The sequence below is a fragment of the Dioscorea cayenensis genome, chromosome 6, assembly GCF_009730915.1.
Source record: "Dioscorea cayenensis subsp. rotundata cultivar TDr96_F1 chromosome 6, TDr96_F1_v2_PseudoChromosome.rev07_lg8_w22 25.fasta, whole genome shotgun sequence".
Classification (NCBI taxonomy): domain Eukaryota; kingdom Viridiplantae; phylum Streptophyta; class Magnoliopsida; order Dioscoreales; family Dioscoreaceae; genus Dioscorea; species Dioscorea cayenensis.
The window spans coordinates 95,549-121,966 of record NC_052476.1 but is presented as its reverse complement, the minus strand read 5'-3'; the positions used below and the strand labels follow the sequence as shown (position 1 = coordinate 121,966).

General features: G+C 39.9%; 3 protein-coding genes and 2 pseudogenes across 4 annotated transcripts in view; 1 reads left to right on the top strand and 4 right to left on the bottom strand.

Moving 5' to 3' along the window:
- Positions 1–2,718: 2,718 nt before the first annotated feature.
- On the bottom strand, positions 2,719–3,719 carry LOC120263605 (uncharacterized protein At1g01500-like). Its single transcript, XM_039271568.1, has 2 exons — positions 3,120–3,719; positions 2,719–2,904 (listed from the first exon to the last, which is right to left on the bottom strand). The coding sequence occupies exons 1-2, from the start codon at positions 3,717–3,719 to the stop codon at positions 2,719–2,721; spliced, it is 786 nt and encodes a 261-aa protein (XP_039127502.1).
- A 1,740-nt stretch (positions 3,720–5,459) lies between these two features.
- Positions 5,460–13,147, top strand: LOC120263593 (conserved oligomeric Golgi complex subunit 3). 2 transcript variants are annotated; one of them, XM_039271555.1, is made up of 25 exons: positions 5,460–5,610; positions 5,704–5,787; positions 5,873–5,971; positions 6,060–6,104; positions 6,208–6,282; positions 6,436–6,531; positions 7,363–7,440; positions 7,693–7,778; positions 7,902–7,968; positions 8,057–8,119; positions 8,209–8,310; positions 8,604–8,708; positions 8,795–8,887; positions 9,741–9,829; positions 10,194–10,413; positions 10,621–10,704; positions 10,815–10,931; positions 11,023–11,055; positions 11,395–11,481; positions 11,600–11,662; positions 11,861–11,977; positions 12,181–12,273; positions 12,446–12,571; positions 12,645–12,745; positions 12,845–13,147. In XM_039271555.1, the coding sequence occupies exons 1-25, from the start codon at positions 5,539–5,541 to the stop codon at positions 12,972–12,974; spliced, it is 2,325 nt and encodes a 774-aa protein (XP_039127489.1). In that variant the 5' UTR covers positions 5,460–5,538; the 3' UTR covers positions 12,975–13,147. The 2 variants fall into 2 exon arrangements, with proteins under 2 accessions (XP_039127489.1, XP_039127488.1); XM_039271554.1 differs by having other exon boundaries at positions 5,867–5,971.
- An 806-nt stretch (positions 13,148–13,953) lies between these two features.
- On the bottom strand, positions 13,954–16,177 carry LOC120263771 (annotated as a pseudogene).
- Positions 16,178–16,670: 493 nt separating this feature from the next.
- Positions 16,671–19,331, bottom strand: LOC120263949 (annotated as a pseudogene).
- A 3,835-nt stretch (positions 19,332–23,166) lies between these two features.
- The window catches only part of LOC120263602 (pectinesterase/pectinesterase inhibitor PPE8B-like), a 5,940-nt gene continuing 2,688 nt past the window's right edge, over positions 23,167–26,418 (bottom strand). Inside the window, exons 3-4 of the mRNA XM_039271564.1 lie at positions 24,615–25,386; positions 23,167–24,130 (exon numbers count right to left, since the gene is read on the bottom strand). Coding sequence (XP_039127498.1) covers positions 23,442–24,130; positions 24,615–25,386 — 1,461 coding nt within the window. The 3' untranslated portion in view covers positions 23,167–23,441. The remainder of the gene's footprint in view (positions 24,131–24,614; positions 25,387–26,418) is intronic.

Here is a 26,418-nt window from a genome sequence, read left to right as displayed (position 1 = left end):
AAATTTAATTTTGTACTTAAGATTGGACGATTTTCAAACCTATAATAAAAGAAAAAAAAAGTCTAATTTTTAAAATAGGCATTTTTCATATATAACCATGGAAAAAAGATAACTTGCAAAATTCTCTATTTTGGAGGATAAAAATAAAAAATTTTAAAGGTTCACATATTGTTTTTCAAGTCAATCCTTTTCAAGTGAGAGTTGACGATTTTCAAAGGCTATCTAATATGGAAAAACTCTAAACTTTTTGCAATTAAGACTTGACAATTTTTAAAGGTTATAATAAGGAAAAAGAATCAATTTTTACAATAAATATTTTTTATATATAACCTTATAAAATATATAAATTGCAAAAGTCATTATAAAACTAAAAATTTATTGAAGGTAAGCATAAAATTTTGCAGTTAAGATTTAACAATTTCCAAAGGATGCAGTGAAAATTATAATTACAAAATCTTTGATCACATATTGTGTATATCGCATCAACATTAAACATTTTAAAAAATATAAAATATATTGTTATATATTGACATGAGGGCGACAAAAGCAATACAACCGCCTAATGTTTGATCCTGATGGTCGGCCGGTTTACGTGCCAGTGCCCTCCTCTCATCCGCATGTGGAGGCCAAGGAGGGGGAGTTCCTTTGGCCCTTTAACGGTGAGGAGGAAGATGAGGGAGCGTTTTCGGCGCTCTTTGAACCGACGTTCGGGGAACACGGCAATTTCCCTTGAGTTTGAGCAACTTGTGCCGGTTGACTTGGGGAAGATGATTGACTTGGTAGTGCCTCGTCCTCACATTTGGGTTGGGAGTGGTGGAGCTTGGCTCCCGTCTCAATGTTTTTAATGATCGCGAGGGTGGTGGAGCCGTGCTCCCTCCTTAGTGACTTGGGTGCTCATGGACCGGTGGAGCTTTGCTCCAGCTCCAGTGACGTTGGGGTGCGCCAGGCGATGGCGACTTCGGTGATTTGGCCGGTGCTTGGCACTGAGGAAGGGATTTCTGCGGCGGGTCTCACCGTGGAGCTTTTAGAGATGTGTGATGCTCCGATGGAGATGACTGATGTAATGGTGCATCGTCCTCACTTCGGGCTGGGAGCGGTGGAGTTTGGCTCCCGTACCAGTGTCACTAGTGATCTCGGGGTGGTGGAGCCGAGCTCCCACCCTAGTGACTTGGGTGTACATGGAACGATGGAGCTTTGCTCTCGCTCCAGTGACGTTGGTGAGCGCCAGGCGATGGTGATTTCAGTGTTTCGGCCGGTGCTTAGCGCCGAGGAAGGGTTATCAACGGCAAGCCTCACAGTGGAACTTGTTGAGATAAGTGACACTCCGGTGGAATAGTCGGTGATGATAGAGCTTGGCTTCCACGATGACGAGATGGCTTCGGCAGTGACGGCGAAGTTAGGGCAATGGGCTATTATCTTGTCTATGTTCCAGCGCGGTTACTCCAATAACCGGTGTCTCTCTGCCGGGCGAGCAGAGGATCAGTTGCCTAAAACCAGTAAGGATGCTTCTTGGCCATTGGTCCAATCCACTGGGACGTGGGCAGCAGTGGAGAGAGGCTTCCACGAGATGGTCGGCGATACCTAGGTTGAGCTTCGCTTCCACAAGGGCGGGCCGGTGATGACTTGTGAGCGATCGGTGACGCTGGCACCATGCCTCAACGGTGATGGAGGGTGCGTCTCCAATCGAGCATTGCTCAGGTGACGATGGCCGGAGAGGGTGGTTGCGTTGGTAGGACTGCTGGTCTGATGTGGGCGCGATTCCCCGAGAGAAGTTACTTCGTGCATTAGGAGAAGGAGCTCGCACTGATCTCGAAGCTTAGATGCGTTCAGATGCAAATGACTGGTGGCATCCTTTATTTGGTTAAGGTTTTTGAATTTGAAAATTTGGGGGTACAACACGTGGAGATGGAGTGGATGAACTTTCCTTTTTTAGTCGGGTTTGGGCCGGGTTTAAAGCTGGGCCGAGTTGTTGTTGAAGTTTTCGTCAGTTTGGTCTTTGTGGAGCCTTCTCTGATGAGTGAAGTGGGTTGGGTGTTGGTTCTTTTGATTGGGCCATTGGACCCGGATAGTTGGTTGGCCCACCCGGAGGTTGATCCGCATGTCGTTTTGATGTTTCATGATTATAAAAGGGAAGTGTGGGCTGAATGTTGACTCGGATATCCTCAACTTTGTTTTGGCATGCTTTGGTTCCACATCGGAGGAGAATTTTGTTTCACCTGGGTTGCTCGTGCCTTCGGTGGACATTTTCAATTGTCCAAATTTTCTCGGAGGGGAGGACCCACTGCAGATGCACAGCTAGTGGTTCTCCTTCTGCTCTGCGCTCTAACCGATGGGAGTAGCCATTTGCCAGTTAATCTTTTATTGTTTTCCTTGTTGTTTCCTATCTTTATCCACATCTAGTGGATTTTCTGTATTCAGCTCTTTTATTTAAAACAAGTGGTTTATCCACCTTTTTCAAAAATCTTTCTCTTCTTGAAAAATTAAAATAAGTCCTCTCCTTTGGAGAATTAAAATAAAAATTTATTGGGAGTCAAATGTAATTGTGAGGTTTTTTCATACAGGATCCTGAAAAAAGCCAAATTAGTGATTATGAGATTCAAAAGACAAATATATTAAGGAAAAAGGAGGCTTAATTAGTAGCTTCAAGGTTTCATCTGCTGGTGTCATGTATGGAATGGAGATTCAGATTACAAGGTCCAAGATGAGCAATTAATTTGGTCAGAAAAACCTCCTGAAAAGTCCAGCTGCAGCCTGGTAAGTCCTGGTCATGAGAAGTAATCCCAGTCCAATCCCAAGTCCGAAAGACACACCTACACCAAATCCCATGCCCACTCCCACCCCTGCATTCAACCAAGCTAACTCCCCTTCATCATCATCATCATCATCATCATCTATCATCCACCTCTCCAATATTTCCAACATTTCTTAGACCATCATCAGTTCCCTTCTCTTCCAACTCCTGCGAGGCATAGCTCCATGATTGGTATAATTGGCTGCAAAAAATCTATGATGTATATATATGTGTTTTAACAACAGAGACTATTAGATATTATGTATCTTTATGTATTTGTGGGTGAATGATGGTTTAATAAAGGAAAATATATAGGAATAACATCTACCTTGGGATCATTATGATCAGTGCCAGTTTCAGCAGATTCAGGAATGTAACTCAAACGAGACTTGCTCAAGTCCATGATTCCATTCAAGAGAAAAGGCTTTCCCTTGCTTCTACCTGCAAAGGAAACATCAACCAGGCCTCCGTGATCAAGAGCAACACCATCCCTGCATTCCATCACCCACATGCATCCTGCATCTCTTCTTCTCCCCCTCTTCTTCACCACTCCAACAAGCACAGGGAACAACAACCCCTTCACCCTGATCTCAAAACAGAGAAGAGACCCACAAAACCCTATGGTGTTAGTGCTCACATAGGTGGACTCGGCCATCACAGTGTCAACCCTGTTCTTGTTCAAGGTCATGGAGAAACCATCATTGCTTTGGAGTACTATTTCAGAGCCATTCACTTGAAACTTGGTAGAGGAGTCCCTGGTTGGTGGGAATTTGATTTCCATGTTGCAGCCCATGCACTCAGTGCTGATGATCCTAACATAGATTACTTTGATCTCAAACGCTTTTGTGGTGGTTTTGTTGAGTCTCTGATGGTTGAAGACTTTGTGGCTTGATATCAAGGGGTCTGGCATATAGGTATCCACCCCCATGGCCATGACAAATATATAATCAATAGAGAATAATAATGAGGAGCTTGTGGTACTAGAATAATATTATAGATTTTAATTTGATTGGTTCATACATATGATAAGAATGAGCAAGAAGAAGAAGAAGAAGATGTCCGAGGCTTGTAATTGAAGCGATCGATGGAGAGGTGCATAGATGGCAAGATCAGGAGATGCTGTTATATATATATATATATATATATATATATATATATTGTTGGAGCAGCAGAGGACATGGGGTCTGCTGAAATTGGAGATGGTTTTCCATGAAAGAGAGGCCTGTGTGGTGGCATGGATGGGGATGATCACATAATCAATTGACGAGATGGCACCTCCACCTGACTTTGTATGCTTTTCTCTTTAATATGTAATAATATATATATCATACCAATAGCTTCCAAGAAGCCAAAAAGAGTGATCATATAATACATATATATATATATATATATATATATATATATATATGTCTCTATGATAGCAGCTTGAATTGAATACATGCTGATAAGATAATGAACCTACGGCCAATATAATGAATTAAGGCGTATAGACTTGATATAATCCAAACAAATTATGAAGAAAGATGCGAATGGGTGCATAAGCTGCTAGCAGGGCCATTATGAGAATGCATTGGTATTCTCACACAGGTTACTTTTGGTGGTAGGTATACGAACGCTCGCTGGCTGACTGGATGGACGGGCAACATTAACGCTGTACCACCACACGTGGACATATGTTTAAGAAAACGTGGCACTTCGCCCGCTGCCCTGTGATCCTACATGCAACATGCAAAGCGGGGCACCTACTGCTTCTATAGTTTTTTTTTAAAAATTAATATGTTATTATTTAATATATTTACTTTCTCAGTCCCGTATCACACGTTATCTTTATCAATATGTATACAGATCTATTAATTAATTACTGTTTCCTTACTCATTTATAAAACCAAGATTAAGGACAACATATTTTTTAATAAAAATGAATAAATTATAAATTTATTGAAATAAAAATTTGTATAAACAAGCATCAGACAAAAATAAAAATAAAGAACAAAAATAAACAAAAACAATGACATGATTGAAAAAAACAAAACCATTAAAAAATAAATAAAAACTTCTAAGCACATAAGAGTCATCAAAAATGATACATTCTTAAGTCAAATTAAAAAAAAAAAAATTATACTCAAGATAAGAATAACCAAGTATGCAAACTTCTCTATGTAGAATCAAGGTGCTTACTTTAGTTGTTGCCAGTTGGAGGATCACTCTACTGAGGGCTAAAAAGATGATGTGCCGGTGTAGTTTGCCCAACTAACACTTAAGAAGTCAAGTGAGCGTTTAAAATTTAAGAACAAGTCGCTTTAAAATCATTAGTGTGAGTCTCAAGTTGCAGATATCCAAACGAGAACCACATGAATGATTTTAATAATAATTGAAAAATATTGAACCACATTGATTTAAAGTTACTATTATTTCTTTTTAATTATAAATTTCAGAAAATGGATCTCAGTCCCATAAGATTAGTTCCAAAGAAGGAATCCAGAAAGCCCAAATCTCGTATAAACTATGAGGAAAGGAATGCATGCCCAAAATTTGAGAATAATAACAATTGTGAACCTTATATTAAACATAATTATAATTAATATAATAAATTAAAAAATTGTTAAAAGAAATAAGGTACCAGCAGCAATTGCCTCGAGATCGTAAAATCAAGTATGATCCCGAGGCTTTCGCGGGCTCTCTCTCTCTATTGCCATTTGTTCCCAGTTCCTCGCCTCTTCCCTTCTCTTGTTGCTTGATCTTCATCCATGGCGTCCGGCGCCCTCCCCAAGTCCGGGGCCATCTCCAAGGGCTACAACTTTGCCTCCACATGGGAGCAGGTATCCTTCTTCTTCCCAATCTTCTTCAGTCCCTTGCTCTCGAGATCTATTATTGGAACTCTCATTCTGATTCTCTGGATCCCGATCTCTCAGAACGCACCACTGACGGAGCAGCAGCAGGCCGCTGTCGTGGCCCTTGCACATGCCGTCTCCGAGCGGCCGTTTCCCCAGAATCTGGTGAGAAATCGCGTGAGTGTTTGTTATTGGATCTATAGTTTTGCATTCCGTTGATATAATTGATTTGGTGCGGTATCAGGAGCAGAAGAGCTCGGGAAAGGATGGAGCTGTGTTGGTCTCTGAGAAAGATGCGAATTTGGAGGAATCTGGAACTGTGGATGCGGTTTTGGTGAATACCCACCAGGTATATCTTCCCATAGCCTTCGAGATTTGAGTTTTTGTGCGTTTGAATTTTGAACTATTGGCTTATTATACGTTTTTCTAATCTGCAGTTCTACAAATGGTTCACTGATCTAGAATCAGCCATGAAGTCCGAGGTTGGTTGACATTTCTTCGACCACTGTTTTTATCGGCCTTTTCCATCTTCAGTTACTTGACTTAGTTTTTATGGAGTGAGCACTTCCTCTCCTTTCATCGCAGACAGAAGAAAAATATCGTCTTTATGTCAATACGTTGGTAGAACGAGTTGAGATATGTGACGGAATCCTTCGGCAGGTAGGTTAACATTTATTTTCAGTGACTTATTTGTTTGTTGTTTTTAATTATCTTATATACTCATGCACTGCAAGGTTGTTATGATGAGTTTTCTTTCAATCTGTCATCACTGCATCTTTTAAGCTGTTTTTAATATATCATTGATTTCTGTAGGTCGATGACACCCTCAATTTGTTCAATGAACTACAGTCGCTGCATCATAATGTGACCACAAAGACTAAGACTTTGCACGACGCCTGTGACAGATTAGTATGTTGACCTCTTTTTTGATCAAATTTTCTAATTCTCTGTGAAGGAATTTTAAATGGTTCACAACTGATGGTGCCATTAGTTGGAACCATGTTTGCTAATTTATTCTCTCATTCATAGAAAGATAATCTAAGTATTCATGGAAATGTGATGTCTCATAATGGATAACTTGCTAGTTGAGGATGCCACTTCTGTCCATCTTTCCCGTTGAAATTCATTTATAATTGTACTAAGCTTGAGGCAGTGATTAATTGCTTGCAGACTAAGTGAACTGTTCTTGAGTTCTTAAAGTTTATGAAAATTCATTCTTCATTTTCTTCTGTTCTATAAAAAAAATAATTTACATCTCAAATGATGATTAGCCTTCTTCTGGAGTTTGATTTAAATTCACCAAGGCAAAGCTCTGATGCATCAATAATGCGAAAATGCATGATTTCCACCATGTTTTTATGCTCTATAATAATTTAGTAAATCAGCATAGATTGAAATTCTAGAGTTTTTTAAATCTAATACCAACATGACTCGTTTACATCTTGTGTAAGTCATACCTGGTTATGCTGTGAAAGTTTGTCAATAGGTATTGCAAGATCTATATCTTATTGAACTTATGTCCTTTATAGCACTGGAATGTAATCATTCCTGAATGAAAGGAATATCATCCTCTTAAAGTCTTTAAGTACTCATGTATAATGATTTTCATTCCTATACTTTTCTTTTTGAATTTTTTGTTCCTCATGTCTCAAACCCAATAATAACTTACTCTTGGAGAACAATCACCAAATCTTTGTCAGGTTGTGTTATTTATTGAGTTGTTTTAAATTTACATTGCAGTTGTTAGAGAAACAAAGATTGATAGAGTTTGCAGATGCACTTCGAAGCAAGCTCAACTATTTTGATGAATTGGAGAATGTAAGGTTTGAGCTATGACCTATAGCCCTTTTGACTGTTTTGCTAATCAATTGATGGCAGTCCATTATTTGTTGTTTTCCTCAAGATTGCCACGATTTATCATTTCTTAGACAAATATTGAAGCAATTACCAAAGCTTGCTTTTAAGTACTGATTGCTTCTTATGTTGATCATTTGTTGAATCATTTGTTAGCAGTATTTACTCTTTGTTTGCTAATCCATTAGGACTTTCTCTCTGTTTTCTTTGATCTAGATTTCTGGGAGTTTCTACTCCTCAAATATGACTATTGGGAGTGAACAATTTTTCCCTTTGCTGAAAAGACTTGATGACTGTATTTCGTAAGTGACTATCTCTGTCCTTTTTTCTTTTCTCAATGGCTGTCTGTATATGTTGCTCATTACAGGAAATTAAAAAAATTTCCTTGAATGGCTGGTTTTACCCTATTGTGTTGGTAATAATAGATACGTTGAAAGCAACCCACAGTATGCAGAATCTGGTGTTTATTTAGTCAAATTCCGACAACTCCAGGTACTTACTGTCTTACATTAGAGTCTAGAAATAGTGCAGCTTTAGTTTGAAAACTCTAAATGAGATGCTTTTTTCCTCTTCTATTCAGTCTCGAGCTTTAGGCATAATTCGATCTCATGTGCTTTCTGTCCTGAAAGGTGCCTCTTCCCAGGTAATGTTTTTTTGTTATGCATTTCTTATGTATTATGGGTCTAGAAGAGAGAAGGACATCAAAAGGATTTTTTTCCCCTCCATTTTTAGGTGCAAGCTGCTATCCGTGGCAGTGTTTCAAGCAAGACTACTGTTTCAGAAGGAGTTGAAGCATCTATTATATATGTTCGCTTTAAGGCTGCTGCTAGTGAGGTACATCTCTGTTTGGTTGTGTTTTTACTTTTACTTTTGCTTCTTTATAATTCATTTATTTCTTTTTAGTTTCTTTTCTTTGTTTTGTTCATTTGTGTGTATGTGAGTGGGCCGTTGGTGTTGTGAAAACATGAGAAACCACACAAGAAAGTTCAGTGAAATTTGTAACAGGAACTTTGTTGGCTGTTATTGGACAGAGTAAATAGACTTAAAAAAAAAAACTAGCACTGGCTTCCCCTTGTTTACATGATTCCAAATGACGACGTCTAGTGATTCTGTTTGATCTTTTGCAGTTGAAGAATGTGCTGGAAGAAATCGAGAGTAGATCATCAAGGAAAGAATATTCACAACTTCTTACAGAATGCCACAAGTTATACTGTGAGCAGAGACTATCACTAGTAAGTTGGTGAGATTGGCCATTTCTTTAAGTAATCTTATTAACAATACACTGACATAACCTGAGCTTGGTGTGAATGATATTTAGATAAAAGGGATAGTGCAGCAGAGGATCTCTGAGTTTTCAAGAAAAGAGGCATTGCCCTCGTTAAGTCGTTCTGGATGTGCATATCTTATGCAGGTGATTCCAATTCCAATTCTTTTTATTTGATGTTCTATGATATAATGATAAATGGAAATATTTGGACCATCTCTTATTTTATGAGTAAACAATCATTATTGGAGGATCTAGTTAATGGAGAAAAGGTTGTCTAGTTCATTTGACTGACATTATATTCAGACAGAATTTCTGCTCTCGTTAAAATAATTGTGCTTAATCGTAATTCTTTATTCGTATAGATGATTCACTGTGAAGGTTCTAGTTGATATTGCAATCAGTGGGATAGAATGTCAAGAAGCCATGATATTGAAGACTGACATGCCCATTGCCACTCGCATTTCATACAAGATCTCTCATCCTATTTTCTCCATACTACTTTTAATTTAATTAATATCAAATACCTATGAATATCAACCTCCAATACTATATCAAGAGATTGTCACTTTTGTTTTTGTGGAATGCAAAAGAAGATTTTGTGGGTTTTTTTTTTGCTGCTTAAGTTTAAAGAATGACTTAACTATAATGTTATGGCCTCCCAATGTCAATAACGCATGGCCCTATGTAGGTTTAAAAGAGTGTCAGATAATTGTAAGATAGGGACAAACGGTTATAAGACCTTTTACATGGCAACTTGAAGACAGTCTAGCAATTAATTGTGTACTATGTTGCTTCCCTTATCTTTTTCTTTTTCTTTTTTTAAATTGCTTTTATGCTTTTCTTTCCATATATGAACTCTGCTTCTAATATTATTTAAACTGGCAACCATCTGTGCGAACTCAACATTTAATTTTTTATAATTTTCATGATTTAACTGCCTGATTGTTCTATTGATTATGATTTTGCAATGTGAAACTGATGATATGATACTCATCAGGTTTGTCAGCTTGAGCATCAGCTCTTTGATCACTTCTTTCCATCTTCTTCAACTGATTCCTCGAGTTTGGCTCCTTTAATAGATCCTTTGTAAGTTAATTTTACCCAGCTTGTAATGCATATTTAGTAGCTCAGCCTTACTTCCATGGTAAATAAATTCTGTCAGTCATGTTGGCTTTCTAAAGGCTTGCAGTTTTGTAATTTTCAAAATATATTTAATTTCCAGTAACATGCAAGGAACACTGAAAATAAAAAAATTAAACAATAAAAAATGAAAAATTTCTCCTGCTCTTGAACTTTATATTGATCTGATAGTGCTAATTAACCTGGAATCATTGTAGCATGCTCATTCCAAATCAAGAATTTAATTTCTTTTGTAGGAATTCATTTCCTTTTTTTCCCCTTCCTCTGGTTCAAATATTGTATCTCTTATATGTGATGGTGGAATTTGCAGGTGCACATATTTGTATGATACTCTACGTCCCAAAATTATACATGAAGCAAGTCTTGATCCGCTCTGTGAACTTGTTGATATCCTTAAAGTTGAAGTTATTGGAGAACAACTTAGCAGACGGGGTGAATCACTTGCAGGACTCCGTCCCACGTTACTTAGAATCCTAGCAGATATTCATGAGCGTTTGACATTTTGTGCTAGAACATATATTAGAGATGAGGTAAAGCTTATTGTTTCTGGATCTTTTTATCCATCATTTGCTTTTAAGCTGTAAGCATGGTAATGTTTTTTGTTTGTTTGAATTTTTATTTGTGCCCTGTCTTTTCCTAGTGACTTCTATTTTCCTGGATAATTATTTACATGGATCAAGCATTAGAATGGTTCTTGTCATTCTCATTATTTTTGTAATTCTTTTTTTATCTGGCAGATTGCAAATTACCGGCCTGGTGATGAAGATCTGGACTATCCAGCGAAGCTAGAGCGAGCTGCTCAATCTGCAACTGAGGAATCTGTGAGTTTTCTCCTCTTGTGGTTTACTTTAGTGCTTGTAAGAAAGACTTCAATAGGAAATTAAACACATCTTTTTTATGTTATTAACCTTCACTTTCTCCATTAAACCAGGGTGATAACAAATCTGATGTTGTCAATAGCTGGTATCCTCCATTGGAAAAAACGATATCATGCCTGTCAAAACTATATCGTTGTTTAGAGCCAGCTGTTTTCACTGGTTTAGCTCAGGTACTTAGACATGTCAAACTGTTTTTCCTGTTTAAATTGCTATCAAGTTTCTATTTCACATGGGCCTTATTTCTTTTACAAACTCCTTCAGGAAGCTGTTGAATTTTGCACAACATCTATTCAGGTTAGTAAGCTCATTAATATCAACTTTTGTTTGACTCTATTTGGATGATCATTTTGTTTTTTTCTCATTATGCTAAGGTAATTTTTTTTTTATTAAAGAGGAATTGATTGGTATTTGTGTTTATGAAAATTTTGTTCCAAGAAAGAATCTCTAACACAGTAGAGATGGACATTGTGTCTTTGAAATAGTGATACAGGAAATCCTTTAGCTAGCTCTTCTTTATTTATTGCATACTTCAGTATTGCAATGAGAATCTGTACTATGTATTATTGGGTGTGGGCTGTGGCATTGTTTTGTATGGCATATTCAGTAACTGCTTTCATTTCATGTTACCTACAGAATGCAAGCAAATCTATTGCAAAAAGATCATCTTCAATGGACAGCCAGCTTTTTCTTATCAAGCATTTTCTTATTTTAAGGGAACAGGTTGGCAGCATCTATTTATTTTATTTATTGTAACAAGTTGTAATTATTAGTGCAAATATTAGATGATTTAATGGAATGAAGGGAATTGACCAAAACTTTGCTATGTTACACATTTCAGATCGCGCCTTTTGATATTGAATTCTCAGTTACACATAAGGAGTTGGATTTCTCCCATTTGTTGGTTAGTGTTCAATCGATATAATGTATATTGATTAGCTTGTCAGCTTGATGCAAAAGCATCACATTTTGCATCCTTAGTTTTATGATGCTTGTTATTAATATGATATATGATCTAGTTTTCTTCTATTGAGTGACCCAATATCAGCTAACGATGTCTCTCTGACATACACTTGAAAATTATAATTTTGGTTATTTTCAGGAGCATCTTCGAAGAATTCTAAGAGGCCAAGCTTCATTATTTGACTGGTCACGATCAACTTCGTTGGCTAGAACGTTTTCTCCTCGGGTTTTAGAAAGTCAGATTGATGCCAGAAAGGTAATAAATGGTTAACTTTGTGTCCATCTTCCTTTGTTTTATAAAAATCCATAACTGACTCCACCTTTTGGTTTCCTGACTCAAATTGTTATGACAAAATAAAAGCAAATAAAGAGAAGATGGGTTCTGCCTGGTTGTTTTAGAATGATATTCTTTGATCCCATTCAAAAACTGATTGTGGTCATCCATTTCGTGTTCTCCAGGAATTAGAGAAAAGCCTCAAAACCAGCTGTGAAGAATTCATAATGTCAGTCACAAAATTAGTCGTTGATCCAATGCTATCATTTGTAACCAAGGTAATTAAATATGCTGTGTAGTAGAAGGGCAATACACATTGATCTTGTGAAATGTTCCGCCTGGTAGTAAACACTGGATTTATTTTAGATTCCCACATTCTGATATTGATGTCTGATACATGTGCGCACGCACATGAATTTGCTGATGAGTAGCCTTTCTTTTTGTTTGTAGGTAACTGCCGTGAAGGTGGCACTTTCTGCAGGCAATCAAGCCCAGAAATCAGACTCTCTTTTATCGAAGCCACTTAAAAGTCAGGCATTTGCTACTCCAGATAAAGTGGCAGAGCTAATTCAGAAGGTCTGTTCTGTTAATCCATTCCAATATGATTGCCTAGCCAGATGTATGCTAACCATTAAAGGTGCCTGAACAGGTTGGTGGTGCTATTCAGCAAGATTTGCCCAATGTGATGAATAAAATGAAGCTTTATCTGCAGAACCCATCAACTCGGATGATCTTGTTCAAACCGATTAAGTAGGGAGCCATTATTACAAGATATTAGGACACCTTTGCTTTGTTTTGATTTGTTTTGTGGTGCATTGAATTTTTACCTCTGGTCTTGTCACATTTCAGAACCAATATTGTTGAAGCCCATGTGCAGCTGCAGTCTCTTGTAAAGTCGGAATACTCTTCAGAAGAAATGCAGACCATTGGCATGGTGTCAATACAAGATTTACAAGCTCAGCTTGACAATCTTCTATAGGTTCTTCTTGCATCCTGTATTGTGTGACTTAGTGAGAGAAACGCTGACTGAGAAAATGATGCTATATTTCACAGGGTTGTGTTGTGCTTGATTGATTTTCATCTAGTGTAGAGATGGGTGGACATTGTTTTGAATTTGATCTTCTCATTAATTGGAAAAGCCATTTGCTTGCCGCTTGCTTCTGTACCAAATGCTTAACAGCTACTCGTATTCAGACCAAAATTCTTTTTTTAGTTATTTATAAAATATATTTGTGTATAGTCATATAAAATCTTCAGAAATTTCCTTTGTTAGGAAGATTTTCTAGTTTGTTTGAAGTATTGCAATTTTTTTTTTTTTTGGTATTTAAATTTGTTATCAAATTTGTTTTCTCTCTTCTTTCCTTTTTAAGTTTTGGCCCTTTTGGGTGGATTAATTCAGGTATGACTTTTGGCTGTACATGATTGTTTGAAAAATACTCGGCCATTCTCTTGGACAGATCTCATTTTTAGGCCAAGGTAGAAGAGTCTTGCGGGTCTTCACCAAATTAAAATTCTCAAGCGAATGCTCATGGGGTGAAAAAAGCGCGAAAACAAATTAATTTTTCGTAAAAATTTAACTGCTTGGGTTATAATAAGGGGATTCAAGCAATGCGAAGGCCTTGTGATCCATGTCCTGTTCAAACTTTAATAATTTTCTTATTATCTTCGTTTAAACATGGTTGGCGGATTTATCTGCCTTTTGCGGTACGCCTGGTGAGATCATGTGCATCATAAAACTTTATGATGTGTTTAATCAGTTAATAACCATGAAATATTTATAGATGCTCCAAGAGCAAATTAAGTACATGCATGGATCATTAATAATGTTTTATAACCCACTTTATATCAACCCAAAAAAATAATTAATAATAAATAAATAAATAAAATTTTAAAAATCAAGTATACATGGACATTAATTAAGAAAAGTAATGAAGAGGAAGGTGTAGTGCAGTGCTGGTTCAAGCAACACAGGTTGAGATGAAACATGCACAAATACTCCTCCGTGTTGCATTCAGTTTGCTAGACTCATCATCATAATCATGCATGCATGCACGCATGCACGCCACAGAAACCGGAATAACAAATATCGGTGTGATTATTATATATTCAACCATCCTTAATTAATTTTTGTAGAAACTTAGTTGAACAGGGACCCCTGTTTTCTTAATCCAATCACCGGCGTTAATGAAGTTCGCTGGAGTGAACTTTTCGGCGCCCTCTCTCGTTAGATTCTTCACCCCCTGCCACTTCACCCTCTTGCTTGTGTCAGCGCCGGGGCCGGTGTTGCCGTACTCGCCGTAGAAGCACGTGTTGCTGTTCTCCGGAGCGCTGGGCCAAGCCAAGTACCCAACCGGGTTGATGAATCCTCCAATCTCGTTCTCCAAGAAGATGGTGCGGGATTTGAACTTCCATGGCCTGGCGAGGTAGTTGGGGAACGTCTCAGCTCCGGGCTCCGCCGTGATACGGCACTTATGGATGACCAACCCTGTGTCTTCTCTCTTGTCTGTGCGTCCCTGAGCTGTGATGATGTTCTGTTGGTTGGGTTTGGGTTTCCTGATGGTGATCACGCTGTTCTGGATGACCGCCGTTGCATCACCCGAAAATGAAGTCGACTGTGCCTGTGATGACGCAGCCACGGTAGTACTGACGGTTGGAGTAGGCGTAGAGTGTATCTTGGTACCCATCCATGCGGCAGTTGAGGAATATGGACACGTCTGAGTTGACGCGGAGGGCCACAGCTTGTTCTCCCTCTGGACCAGCTGTGTTCTGAATGCCCAGTGCCACGCCCATGAAGCTGTCTCCCACCACAGCTGCATGCATCATATATATCACCAAAATAGTATGTTTATATATATACACTACTTAATTAGGTTTTGATATATTATATATGGTTTTTAATTAGTTGTTAGATATATTAATTATTGATAGAGCTCACTCAGAGTGGAGGTATGGTAGGTCTGGACGCCGCCTCTGTGGCTTTTGTTCCCGGTGATGATGGTCTTCCTTGATCCTTCGCCATACATGGTTATGTTGGTCATCCAACTCTCAACCGTCACATTCTCTTCGTACAGTCCTTGCTTTACGTAGACAAAGTATCGGGACCTAATATTAATTAATTAGTTAATTAATTAATCAATTGTTTTTGCATGCTTGGGAAATCAGTATCAGTATGTATATATATATATACAAAGTGAAACACGTGAGAGTACGTACCCTGTATCTCTATCCCTTGGAATGGCATTTAGAGCTTCGGTGATGGTTGTGAAATTACCGGAGCCATCCTTGGCGACTGTTACATTGGGTGTATACATGTTGGCTGCTTGCTGTTTGAGGAGCCTGCGATCGCTTTCGGTGATCCAAGATGGCATGCCGTCTGGGTGGAATTCTGGTTCTTCTCTCAGTTCACGGCCACTGAAGCCAGGGATCTTAAGAGCAGAAAGTAAAGAAGCCCCCTCCTGTATGATAGCCAAAGCGTTGCTGGTCATCTGCTTCGCTGTCTGCATCCCTTTCCTCATCTTCGTCTTCATGGGTCCTTCTGGGAAAGCGTCGACGCATGTTTCCGTGTTGGTCATGACGGTAGCCAGCCAACTCTTGAGTGCTCGTCTTCGCTTGACCAGCTTGTCGGCGGAGTCGACGTTGAGATGGTTGAGGGTGCGGGTAAGCGAGTCCTTGGTCGAGTTGAGGAGTTCCTGGCAGACCAGGACGGCACCCTTGACCCTCTTGTCGTCGGACTTGAAGAGCTGTGACTTGCTAAAAGCCTTGCTTGCCTCATCGAATATGACTTTAACGGCAGCCTTGATGAGATCCTTGGGGGAGCTTGTCGAGTTACTGGCCTTGGACAAAGATGTCTCGCAGGTCTTCTTGTAGTCAGTGGAGGAGCATATCATCTCCACAGACCTGGAGGCCGAGTGGAGCTGCTTGTGGGAGCCTGACGCTGGGTCTGAGTCACCTTCCGAGCCTCCTGTGTGCTGGACAACAGCGGCCACACCAATGACAGCGACAACAGCCAGGACTCCGATGGAGGAGCCAATGATCATCAACTTCTTGCGCCTGCTCTGCTGCCTTTCGGCCTTCCGGCGCTCTGTGAGCGGACCGAAGTCCTGAAAGGCAGACATGATATCTTTTAATTATCTCACGTTTGGTCTCGGGAGGGGGTGGTACGGTGTGCTCCTCCCTCCCTTCTTAAAGGAGAGGCAGAGAGAGAAGGGACGGAGAGGAGAAATGGGGAAATTTAAGGTGTTTTTCTTCTTCTTATTATTATTATTATTATTATTATTTAACTATTACTATTATTATTATTGGAGGAGATAATTAAACAAAAGTGTTTGGCATTTTTTATATATCTATGTATTTATGTATGGATGAAACTGATTAAAGGAAAAGACTTGCTTTCTTTGTTCCTTTTTACAGCCACAGGGAATGTATATGGAGTGGAGAGCTTTCAAGGTCCCTCATCCATACTCGTGTAAGGCAAATGGACGTTCTAACGGTCAAACCCACAATTCCCGCACTGGCTAATTAGAAACTCTCATATAAATTTATATATAAACGGTTGGATACAAACAGTCATTACTGTTATATATATATAGTATCTTATAGTAGTGAATTAGCGCACGCTGCATAGCCTGCACCTAATTATAATTAATACCTCTGCCTTGGACATTAATGAATTCATGAAAAAACTTTCATTTATCCGGAACCCCAATTTTGATCCAAGCTTTTACTATTATATGATATATATTTAAGGACAGTGACAATTAAGTAAAAAAATATATTTTAAAAAAAAAAACCAACAAATGAATAAAAACTACACATCAACCCCCATTAATGATTAATCACACCACTTTCTTAATTAGGCAGAAGAGTCTAAAGTAGACCGCCGGAGAAGGGAATGGAAGTGGAAGTCAGCCAATCATTCCCAGTGGTGAAATTATAGACTGTGAAGTTCATGGCCTGTAAAGCATCCATGCGGTTGTATCCAGGCCACTGCACTCGCTGGCTCGTGTTGGCTCCCGGTCCAAAGTTATCATACTCGCCATAATACAAAGTGTCTAAACGCGAAGCTCCCGTTCCAGGCCATCCACCCGACTGGTTCCACAACCTGGTCGATGAACGACTGCATGTACACCGTCCTCGAGTACTCCTTCCATGGCCGGCCTAAGAACGTCTTGGTGGAACCCGATTGGTCAGCTTCCAGTTCCGGCGCGGCGCGCACGGTGCAGTTGTGAATGGAGATGCCGGTGGTTTGGTTGGGGTGTGTGCGGCCTTGCGCGGTGATGGCGTTGAACTGGTTGGGCAGGGGTTTGCGTGCGTAGATGTTGCAGTGCTGGAAGACGGAAGCAGCGTTGCCGAAGATGAAGTCCACTGTACCATAAATGTCACAGTCTCGGTAGAATTGCCGGAGTGAGTGGGCGTACAGCGTATCCTGGTAACCCAAGAAACTACACCGGTAGAAGCTCGAGAGGTCAGCATTATTACGCACAGCCACCGCCTGATGCTTTTCCGGCCCCGCAGTGTTCTCGAACGTGATGTTCAGCGCTATGAAACGCTCACCATGCACCGCTGAAAATCCATGTAATAGTAGTTTAACACATGATTAGCAGTACTGTGATTAATTAATTACACATGTGATCTGGTGTGTGTGTGTGTATTAAGTTACTTAATTACCAAAGGTAGCTGAATTGAAGGTTGTCCAACCATCGATGACGCTGCGATTTCCGGTGATGATCGTCTTGTTGATGCCAGCACCGATCAAGATGAGGTTCTTTTTGTTCTTGGCGACGACAATGTTCTCCTCGTAGACACCTTCACTGATGAAGATGGCAAAGTAGCCATCTTCAGGATTTGTGTTATTTGGAGCTGCTTCAATGGCGTCTCCGATGAGCGTGAAGTTGCCGCTTCCGTCTCTTGCCACCAATACCGACTGGTTTCAGCGGCACCACCTGCCCAGTGTTCTCCTCAATGAGATTTCTTCCAACCGCTTGAAAGCCCGCACTATGTACACCACCTGCGTGCATGCATGCATTCATTCATTACTAATGAAATTAGCATATATATATATATGTAATATGTGAGATAATAATTATATTACAGACTTCAAAACATATTTAAATAATTAGTAGGGCTTAGGACGAGGCTGCCTATGCCTAACAAGCCTAAGATATCAGCATAAACGGGACAAAAAGAGCAATTATTATGAAGAAGCTACTAGCTCCATAATCCAGAGAAGCAATCAGTGCTTACTCCGGAGAAAAAAACGAGAGCATCCAGCTGGCACCTCTTGTTGACAAAATTGATGAAGGCTTAATAAAGTTGGGTACGTAGTTTCATGCATCAAATCCTAAATCCAAGCAAATGATTTAGTGGACCCAAAAGATATGGACCACGCATAGAGACGAAATGCATAACGTGTCACCCTGACATGAATGCAAGTTGAGTCCCGATGAGGGACCACGATTGGGGTCCTCCTACGTGTCCTATAGATCATGTCAATGACCATACAACCCCGATACGGCGCTAGATCGAAAGTAGCAGTAATATCAGTCAATGAGTCAAACTGGCAGAATGTACTACACCTGATGAGGCCGAGTTGTAGTCGAATCGCTTCCCTGTTCTGGAGGGTTGTCTACGAGCCAGAGCGGAGGTGACCAGCTCTAGCGACACGCCGTACAATCGTGTCTCGTTGGAGAAGGCACCTTGAAGCTCCGGGAAGCTCCTCGAAGCTTCTAAGCCATCATAACATGTCTGCTGGTTGGTCACCAGAGCGCTCATCAATGCCTTAACTCGCTCCACCCCGTCCTGAGTCAGCACAGACTGACCCGGTCCCAGTTCAGCCTGAACCACTTCCAAGTAGTCCGAATTGAGGCTGGCTAGTTCTCGGCAGTCCTCTAGGGCACTGCCGACGACCATCCGGCGTGAGCCTCCACGGCCTTGGTAGAGGTAGTGATCAAGCAGTAGAGAGGTTTTTCGTGCTTGTTTGAGAGCTTGTTTCACTGAGTAGCGGCCAAACTCGTATGGGTCAGCTGAGGGGAAGCGGAGCGGCTGCAGCATGGCTCTGCAGAGCTTGGGATAAAATGAGCCTTTGCATGCAGCTTCTGAAGTCACCGGCGCTGCTCTGCAACTGTTGGCAAAGAGGAGAAGTACAAGGAGAGAAGTAGCGAGATAATTCATTATGCAATATTTTGACATGCTAGCTAATAAATAGGATGGTATATACTATATAGTGGAGACTGGAGTGTTAAGGAGAATACGGAGAACCGGCGGTGAGCTGAGATATTTATAATGGGAGAAAAAACGCGTGGTGCAAGGGACGCCGACTTTGAACTTTCAACTTTCAACTTTGATCTTTGATCTCTGCATTGGCATTGTGTTTATAATATTAATACTCCGCAGTACACTGTCAATTGCATTGATTTTTTTTACTGTGGTCAGGTGGTGTGGGATGATGTAAATGGTGGTGGGTGGCTGATTTGATATTTTAACTTTTATGTGAGCATGTGAGCATGGCTTGAAAGCTACTCGTAAGTTAAAATAGCATTGAGTGATGGTAGTGGGAGTTGGTAGTAAATACTAAATACTCCATAAGATAATTGATGAAAGATGGTGGTGGTCTCAATTCTAGCTATAATTGATTTCAATTGTTTGTTAGTGCTCCATTACTGTGGCAGGGAGTTTAACCAAGGGCATAGCTAGTGTGGGGGAATTAAAGAGTTCAATTAAACCAATGGCCGTTTCTTAATGAGTATTTAAGTGGAGGACACCAAATGCCTCTTAGGAACAAAGAGAAATCAAGTAACAGTTATTACTACAAATATTGAGTACACCAAATGCCTCTTAGGACTACCACTGTGTGAACTAGAAAGACTTCACGAATGGAGTATATGCTAGTCAATGATCATATATAATATTCATGTAATTTTCTCACATATTCCAAAGCTACCTAATTGGATGATATTAGTTGTTGCATATTGGGAGAGGAGAAAGACAGAATTAGTAACGAAGTCAAAAGAGAGCCGCGTTGTGCTTGTCGGTGTGGCCTAGCTAACCCAATTAAGTTTATGTCCATATATATATATATATATATACATCATGTGGAACAACAGCAGCAGAGTCATCAGCCATTTATGCATGGAAGCCACATGGGTGCTCCCATGCCTCCTCTGTGTGTACATATAAATCCTTTCAACTTCATCCGGTGGAGAAGCTGCTGAGAAAGATCCTTTGGCTTTGGCGATGTTGACTCGGCTCATGCCATCTATATATACATATATGATTCCCAGGCAACTAATCAAATATTATTTTGACTTCAAACGTCTATTTTTAACTAGTTTATATTTATATATATATAAATAAATCACTACTATATCAATAAAAAAGAGAGTATAGAAAAAACATATCGGAACAATAGAACAAAAACCACAAAAAAAGAGAAAAATAATAATCTCTCACTAGAAGTGAGTAACTAGTTCTCTATTTGGCTTAAGTTTGATTCGCATGGCTTTACCTTTTTCCATATATAGTTTCAATGTGTGTGTAAAAATAAAAGCAAAAAATAGTCGGAAGTCTTGAAAATAAAATTATAATTTAAAAAATAGATAAATCATGAAAATTGAAAAGAAAAACAGAAAATAGTTACAAAAGAAGAGATAACAAGAAAAAAAAATATAAAGACCACAGATAAAAAATGAAGGCTAAGAGAAAAAAAGGAAAAAGAAGAAGAAGAAGAAATAGACATCATTGAAGGTGTGGATGATGGGAAAGTGTGAGGATCAAGAAAAAAATTACAAAAATCTTAAATTGTTAAAATCAGAAGGCGGCTTTCCACTTGGAAAGTGCAATTTCTGTCGTTAGGTGGGCAGCTTACCTTGGTAAATTCTGTCCTCTCGGCTATTCCTATGTATTGGATGTCACTTTTCTGCTTACTCTGTTGGGTCGTCAAAAAGATTAACAGTATTAGAAGGGATTTCTTATGGTCGGGACCTGATATTGATCACCCTAAGTGTAGGCTTATTGGGTGGAAGAACTTCTGTCGCTCACGCGACCAGGGAGGATGGGGTATTTTAGAGCTCCACAATTTTAATTCTGCTTTGTTAGGTAAATGGTGGTGGAAGTTCTTGCCGGATCCAACCTGGTGTGGTGCGAATGTTGTTAAGTTTAATTATGGCTTAGAAAGTTGGAATTTGTTTCCTAGGCATGCGGGGAGGATCTCCTTTTTTTGGAAAGGGGGTTATGAGTTGCCTGCCGTCGTTAAGAGGTTGTATCCTCCAAGGTGTTAATTCGGGTACCACAACACTGTTCTGGAAAGATCGTTGGGTGGATGGACAAGCTCCTATGTACATCTGGCCGGATGAGTTTAGAAGGACGTCGTCTCCTGACGGCACGGTGTGTGATCTACTACCTCTTTTTGAGGAAACACCGTTTAATGCAAACCCGGTTCTTGCCAATCTTCGTGTCCGGCTACGGAGGCCCTTGGGGGATTTGGGAGATAAAAAATGGTGGACTCTAACAGGAAATGGTTCTTTCTCGGTTAAATCTTTTTATAACTTCCTTAATGATGGTGGATTACGTTGTCCAGTGGCGGGTTTCTTCTGGCGTCAGCTGTGCCCTAAAAAAATCAATATCTTCAACTGTCTTGCATGGAAAAATAAAATCCTTTCTCTCGAGAATCTTGCAAGAAGATGTTGTAACTGGTTGCCTACTGCCACTTGTGTGCTATGTCATGCGAATTTAGAGTCTGTGGATCACTTGTTCTTTCAGTGTTCTTTTGCGAGACAGGTGTGGAATTACTTTGTGCAACTACTACAGTTGCCGGATCCCCCTTCAACAATTACCTCGGTTTGGGGCAATTGGAGATCTTTAGTGCGACCTGCTCGTAGGGTTATTGGGGACTCTGTTGTGAAAGCCATTGTGTGGAATGTTTGGTTGTCTAGGAATGATTGCATTTTTAATACCAATTGCATACCTGTGAATGCTCTCATCATTAAAGTTGCTCATATGCTTTTGACTTGGTTCACTTCAGCTGGGGAGGGTTCTAGAGACAAGTTGGAGGATTCCATCACTATCATCCGCCGGAGCTTGGAGTTCTTAGGTCCAAGGGTGGAGGAGTCAGAGGGTAATCTGCCTTCCGAGGTGACCCAGTTCCATCATTCGGGCGAGTAGCTTGGAGGTTGCTGTAGCGAGGTGGCGGCTTCGGTGTGTCGTTACTTCCTTGTGTCCTGTGGTTTAGTGGTCTTTCTTTGTTTTCTCTGATTTTACCACTTCTTGTGGTTAGCTGTTTTTGCTTTTGATGTTGTTCTTGTTTTGTTTGTCCCACAGCTGTGTTGTGGGATTTTGCTGTAGCTCTCTCCTCCCTCTTTAATTATTGTGGTTTATCCACTTTTTTCAAAAATTGTTGATACAGTCTTGAAAACTTAATGCACTTTCTCGGTCAATTATAATTTCAATGGGTACAAATTAATAAATGATTCCCAATTATTTGGAGCCTTGCAGTGTGATAAACACTTGCATGGAAGATTGCATGTATATGTACATGTTGAAAGCCATGAAAGATGCATATATATATTTTGGAAAATTTGGATTTGCATGCATATACATCATTGCATTGAAGAGATTTTGCATTCATTTGTGTGCAAACAGCTATAACAGTAAGTAAAACTTTTGAAATTACCCTTTCTCTCTTCAATTCTTCTGTTTCAGGATCTCATTCCCTTTCTGCCACCCTTCCCCCTCCATCAATTTCATTTAACGGGCCTTAAGTTTCACTGGATTAATTTATTCTCTGAAGATTTAGTACGCATGGAGCAACAATGAGGCAGGAGTGCTCACCGGGATATATAGACGGGATACTGAAATTAATAATCATACTAAATTACTAATCACATATGATCTAGATGATTAAGTTAATGATTAATATGAATATGTACTTATGATCATACAGAAAACACACATTAAAAATAATATTATTTATTTAAAAAATTAAAATAAATATGAACCAAATAATTAAACTACTGTATAATCTTTTTTTAATATTTGATATGACCCTCTTTATATATTTATATAATTTAAAAATTGAAGAAGAATAAAATTATATTAAAAAAATAATTCAATACTTTAGAACACTTTTTTTTTTTCCAAACCAACTTATATGTCACAAATTAAGAAAGAACGGAGTATATAAAAACACATACAATACATCATTATTTATGCCTCAACCTTTACAATAGAATACAATACATTACAAAAAAATAATAAAAATTAAAACAAACTTTAACAAATGAAAATTTTTTCCCACTTAATAAACAACTACAAATTACAGTCTCACACAAACAGAGAAGTTAATTAATGCATACACCTCCCCTCATGACCTTAATTAATTTCTCATGTATATAAAAATACGTCATCCACCTTACTTAAGTTTTTCTGGTAATTAATTTCCCGGCCGGGCCAGTTATTCCATCAATCCGGCAGTAAAAGTGACCCCGGTGGACGGCAACCACATATTACCTTCTATAAACTGTCCAACAGTGAAGTTGACAACTTGGTTGGGATCACTGAGAGCATGGTAGCCTGTCCATTTGACTCGATTGGCCAACCCAGCTCCAGGCCCAGAGTTCATGTACTCAGCATAGTATAATGTATCCAATGCAAAATCTCCCTGCCATGGCAGCCACCCTTCCGGCCTTATTATGCTCCCCAGGTATGTCTGCATGATCACAGTCCTTGAGTACTGTTTCCAAGGCCTGCCGAGATACGTGGGGGTTTGGATGGTGAGATTAGCACCGGCGGAAACATTACAAAACTGCAACGTGAATCCGGTATTCTGATTGGGGTCCTTCCGGCCTTGTGCTGTCACTGAGTTCTTCTGATTCGGGAGACCACTGCGGGCTTCGATCTGGCACTTTTGAAACACTGCGGCGGCGTTGCCGAATATGAAATCCACTGTGCCTGAGACATGGCATTCACGGTAGAATTGACGGAGAGAGTGAGCATAGAGTGTGTCTTGGTAACCCTCCATTGAACAACGGTAGCAAACCGACAGGTCAGAATCCGATCGGAATGCCACTGCTTGGTGCTTCTGTGCCCCTGCTGTGTTTTCAAAGGTGATGTCCCTGCCGATAAACCCCTTACCAGACACCGCTGCATGCATGAAAGCAAATGCCCATATCATGATTTAATTAATTAATTGCTCATTTTTTAGTACAGAGATCTCTCTTTATATATGTCTACGGTCTACTGCTTGATATAATGATCACTTTAATTTATTATTTTATTTAGAGCCAGGCAGCTGCAACAATAATAACCAAGAAACAAAAAGGTCCACCAGTTAATTAATATTTGCACATGCAACATGCTGCTGAGATCTAATTATCTCCTAGCTAGCTCTCAACTTGATCGATAAAGATTCACGTGCTGTGGAGTGTGGATGTCTATAGCCATGCAACATGCATGCGTGCGCGCACGATTTACATATATCAATATATGCATGAACTAATTAATTAAATAAAGGAAGAATTAAACTTAATTTATAAATATATCTAATTAAAAAAGGAAATTAAATGGATATAATTAATATATATATATATATATATATATTAAGCAATATATTAGAGTACGAACGAACCGAAGGTAGCTGTGCGGAAGGTGGTCCAACCATCAACGAAGTTCCGGTTGCCGGAGATAACCGTCTGGCCCATTCCGTCACCGAACATCATCAGGTTCCACTTCTTCTTCTTTATCTCCACGTTCTCCTGGTACAACCCCTTCTTCACGTATATGACGTACCTCTTCTCGCTCTCCGTCGGCGCCGCCTCCACCGCCTCCATCACCGTCTTGAAGTTCCCACTACCGTCTTGTGCGACGATCGCATCCGCCTTCGGTGTCGCCGTTTGCAAGAGTCTTCGATCACCGGCCCTCACCCACTCCGGGAAACCGGACGAAGTTTCCGACTGGAGCAACCGCCGGTGGCCGGTATTTTTAGATCCGGACATGGAGGAGACCTCGCGGAGACTGGAGGCTATCTGCGAGGAGACAGTGTTGAGGCCAGTGGAAACCAGGGCGATGACGATGCCTTTCGTGCCGGAAAGGCTCTCATGACACGTGTCCTGGTTACCCAGTGCCGCCGAGAGCCAGGATCGGACGTCGTAGATGCGGTTTCCGGTGCCCCCTGAGGGGGAGAGGGAGAGTGAGAGCTGGTCGGAGGATAGATCGAGGAGGTCGAGGCAGTCGGCGACGGCGGAGGTGAGACGGAGGTCGCCACCGCCAAGTGTGGAGGAGAAGGGCGAGAGTAACCTGATGAGCTTTTGGACTTGTTCGATGGTGGATCGGAGGTTAGTGGTGAAGGCTATGGATGGGGATGAAAGATGATGACGTGGCACATTCTGGTTGGAAGGACGCTAAGGCGAGGGCGGGAGAGAGAAAGATTAGGCCAATGAAGATGACGGCCGTTATGGACGAAGAGGCCATTGATGAGTTTATATCTTTGTTCATATATATAGCTAGCTATAGCTAGCTAGCCGTATAATGTATGGAAAGGAGATGGGCGTTGAGCTATATATATATATAGGATGAATTCTAGCTAGTTGAGTGTTCGATCTATTTATAGAGGGGACGTCGGAGATATATGCAAGTGCTTGCCAGTGAGATATAAAAACGAAAGGATGATCTATCACAATAGAGCGAGGTGTGGTTTTTCTTTTTTTCTTTTTTTCTTTTTTTAGTTAGATACACTTTATTTTATTTTTTTTTTTGGTGAGAAATAAAAACTAAATAGTAACTACAAGCTGGTGAAGCTAATTATCTCTCATTAAGGAAAGGTTAATGCGATAGGGACATGCATGCATTCTAAAAAAGGAGGAGGCGAAGATACGAAGATACATACGGGCGGTTATTTAATCTACTTTTGTCTTGCAAGTGAAAAAGTGGCAGAAGTCTGGTATGGCCAGATTCATTTATGACCTGATCAATGGGACGGAAAGGGTTGTGTAAATGCATATCCTGGCAATCTCCGTAGCTAGGGTTTTTAATTTCCATGGGCTGATGGGCATGCACACTATTATATTACAGTAGGGCACTACTGGATATTGATGAAAATTAAGCTCTCCTTGCGTTGCATATAACTACTTAATTTCCATGTCTGAGCATGCAGATTAATTGCAGAGATAAATAATTAATTAGAGTGTGAGTTAATTATATATATGCCTCTTCAATGACTTTGTTTTGTTGTTTGCATATGTGATTGATGACTTTGTGATCAGCCATGGTGATCATTCTGCATGGGCTAGCTCCACCTATAGCAAATTGCCTAAGTCTTCATATATATATATATATATATACGTACTTGTAAATATATGAGTGGTGATTGTAAGATTAATTAATGACACCAACATTTACCAGCTGTCACAAGGCTAGTGTTTAATGATTAATAA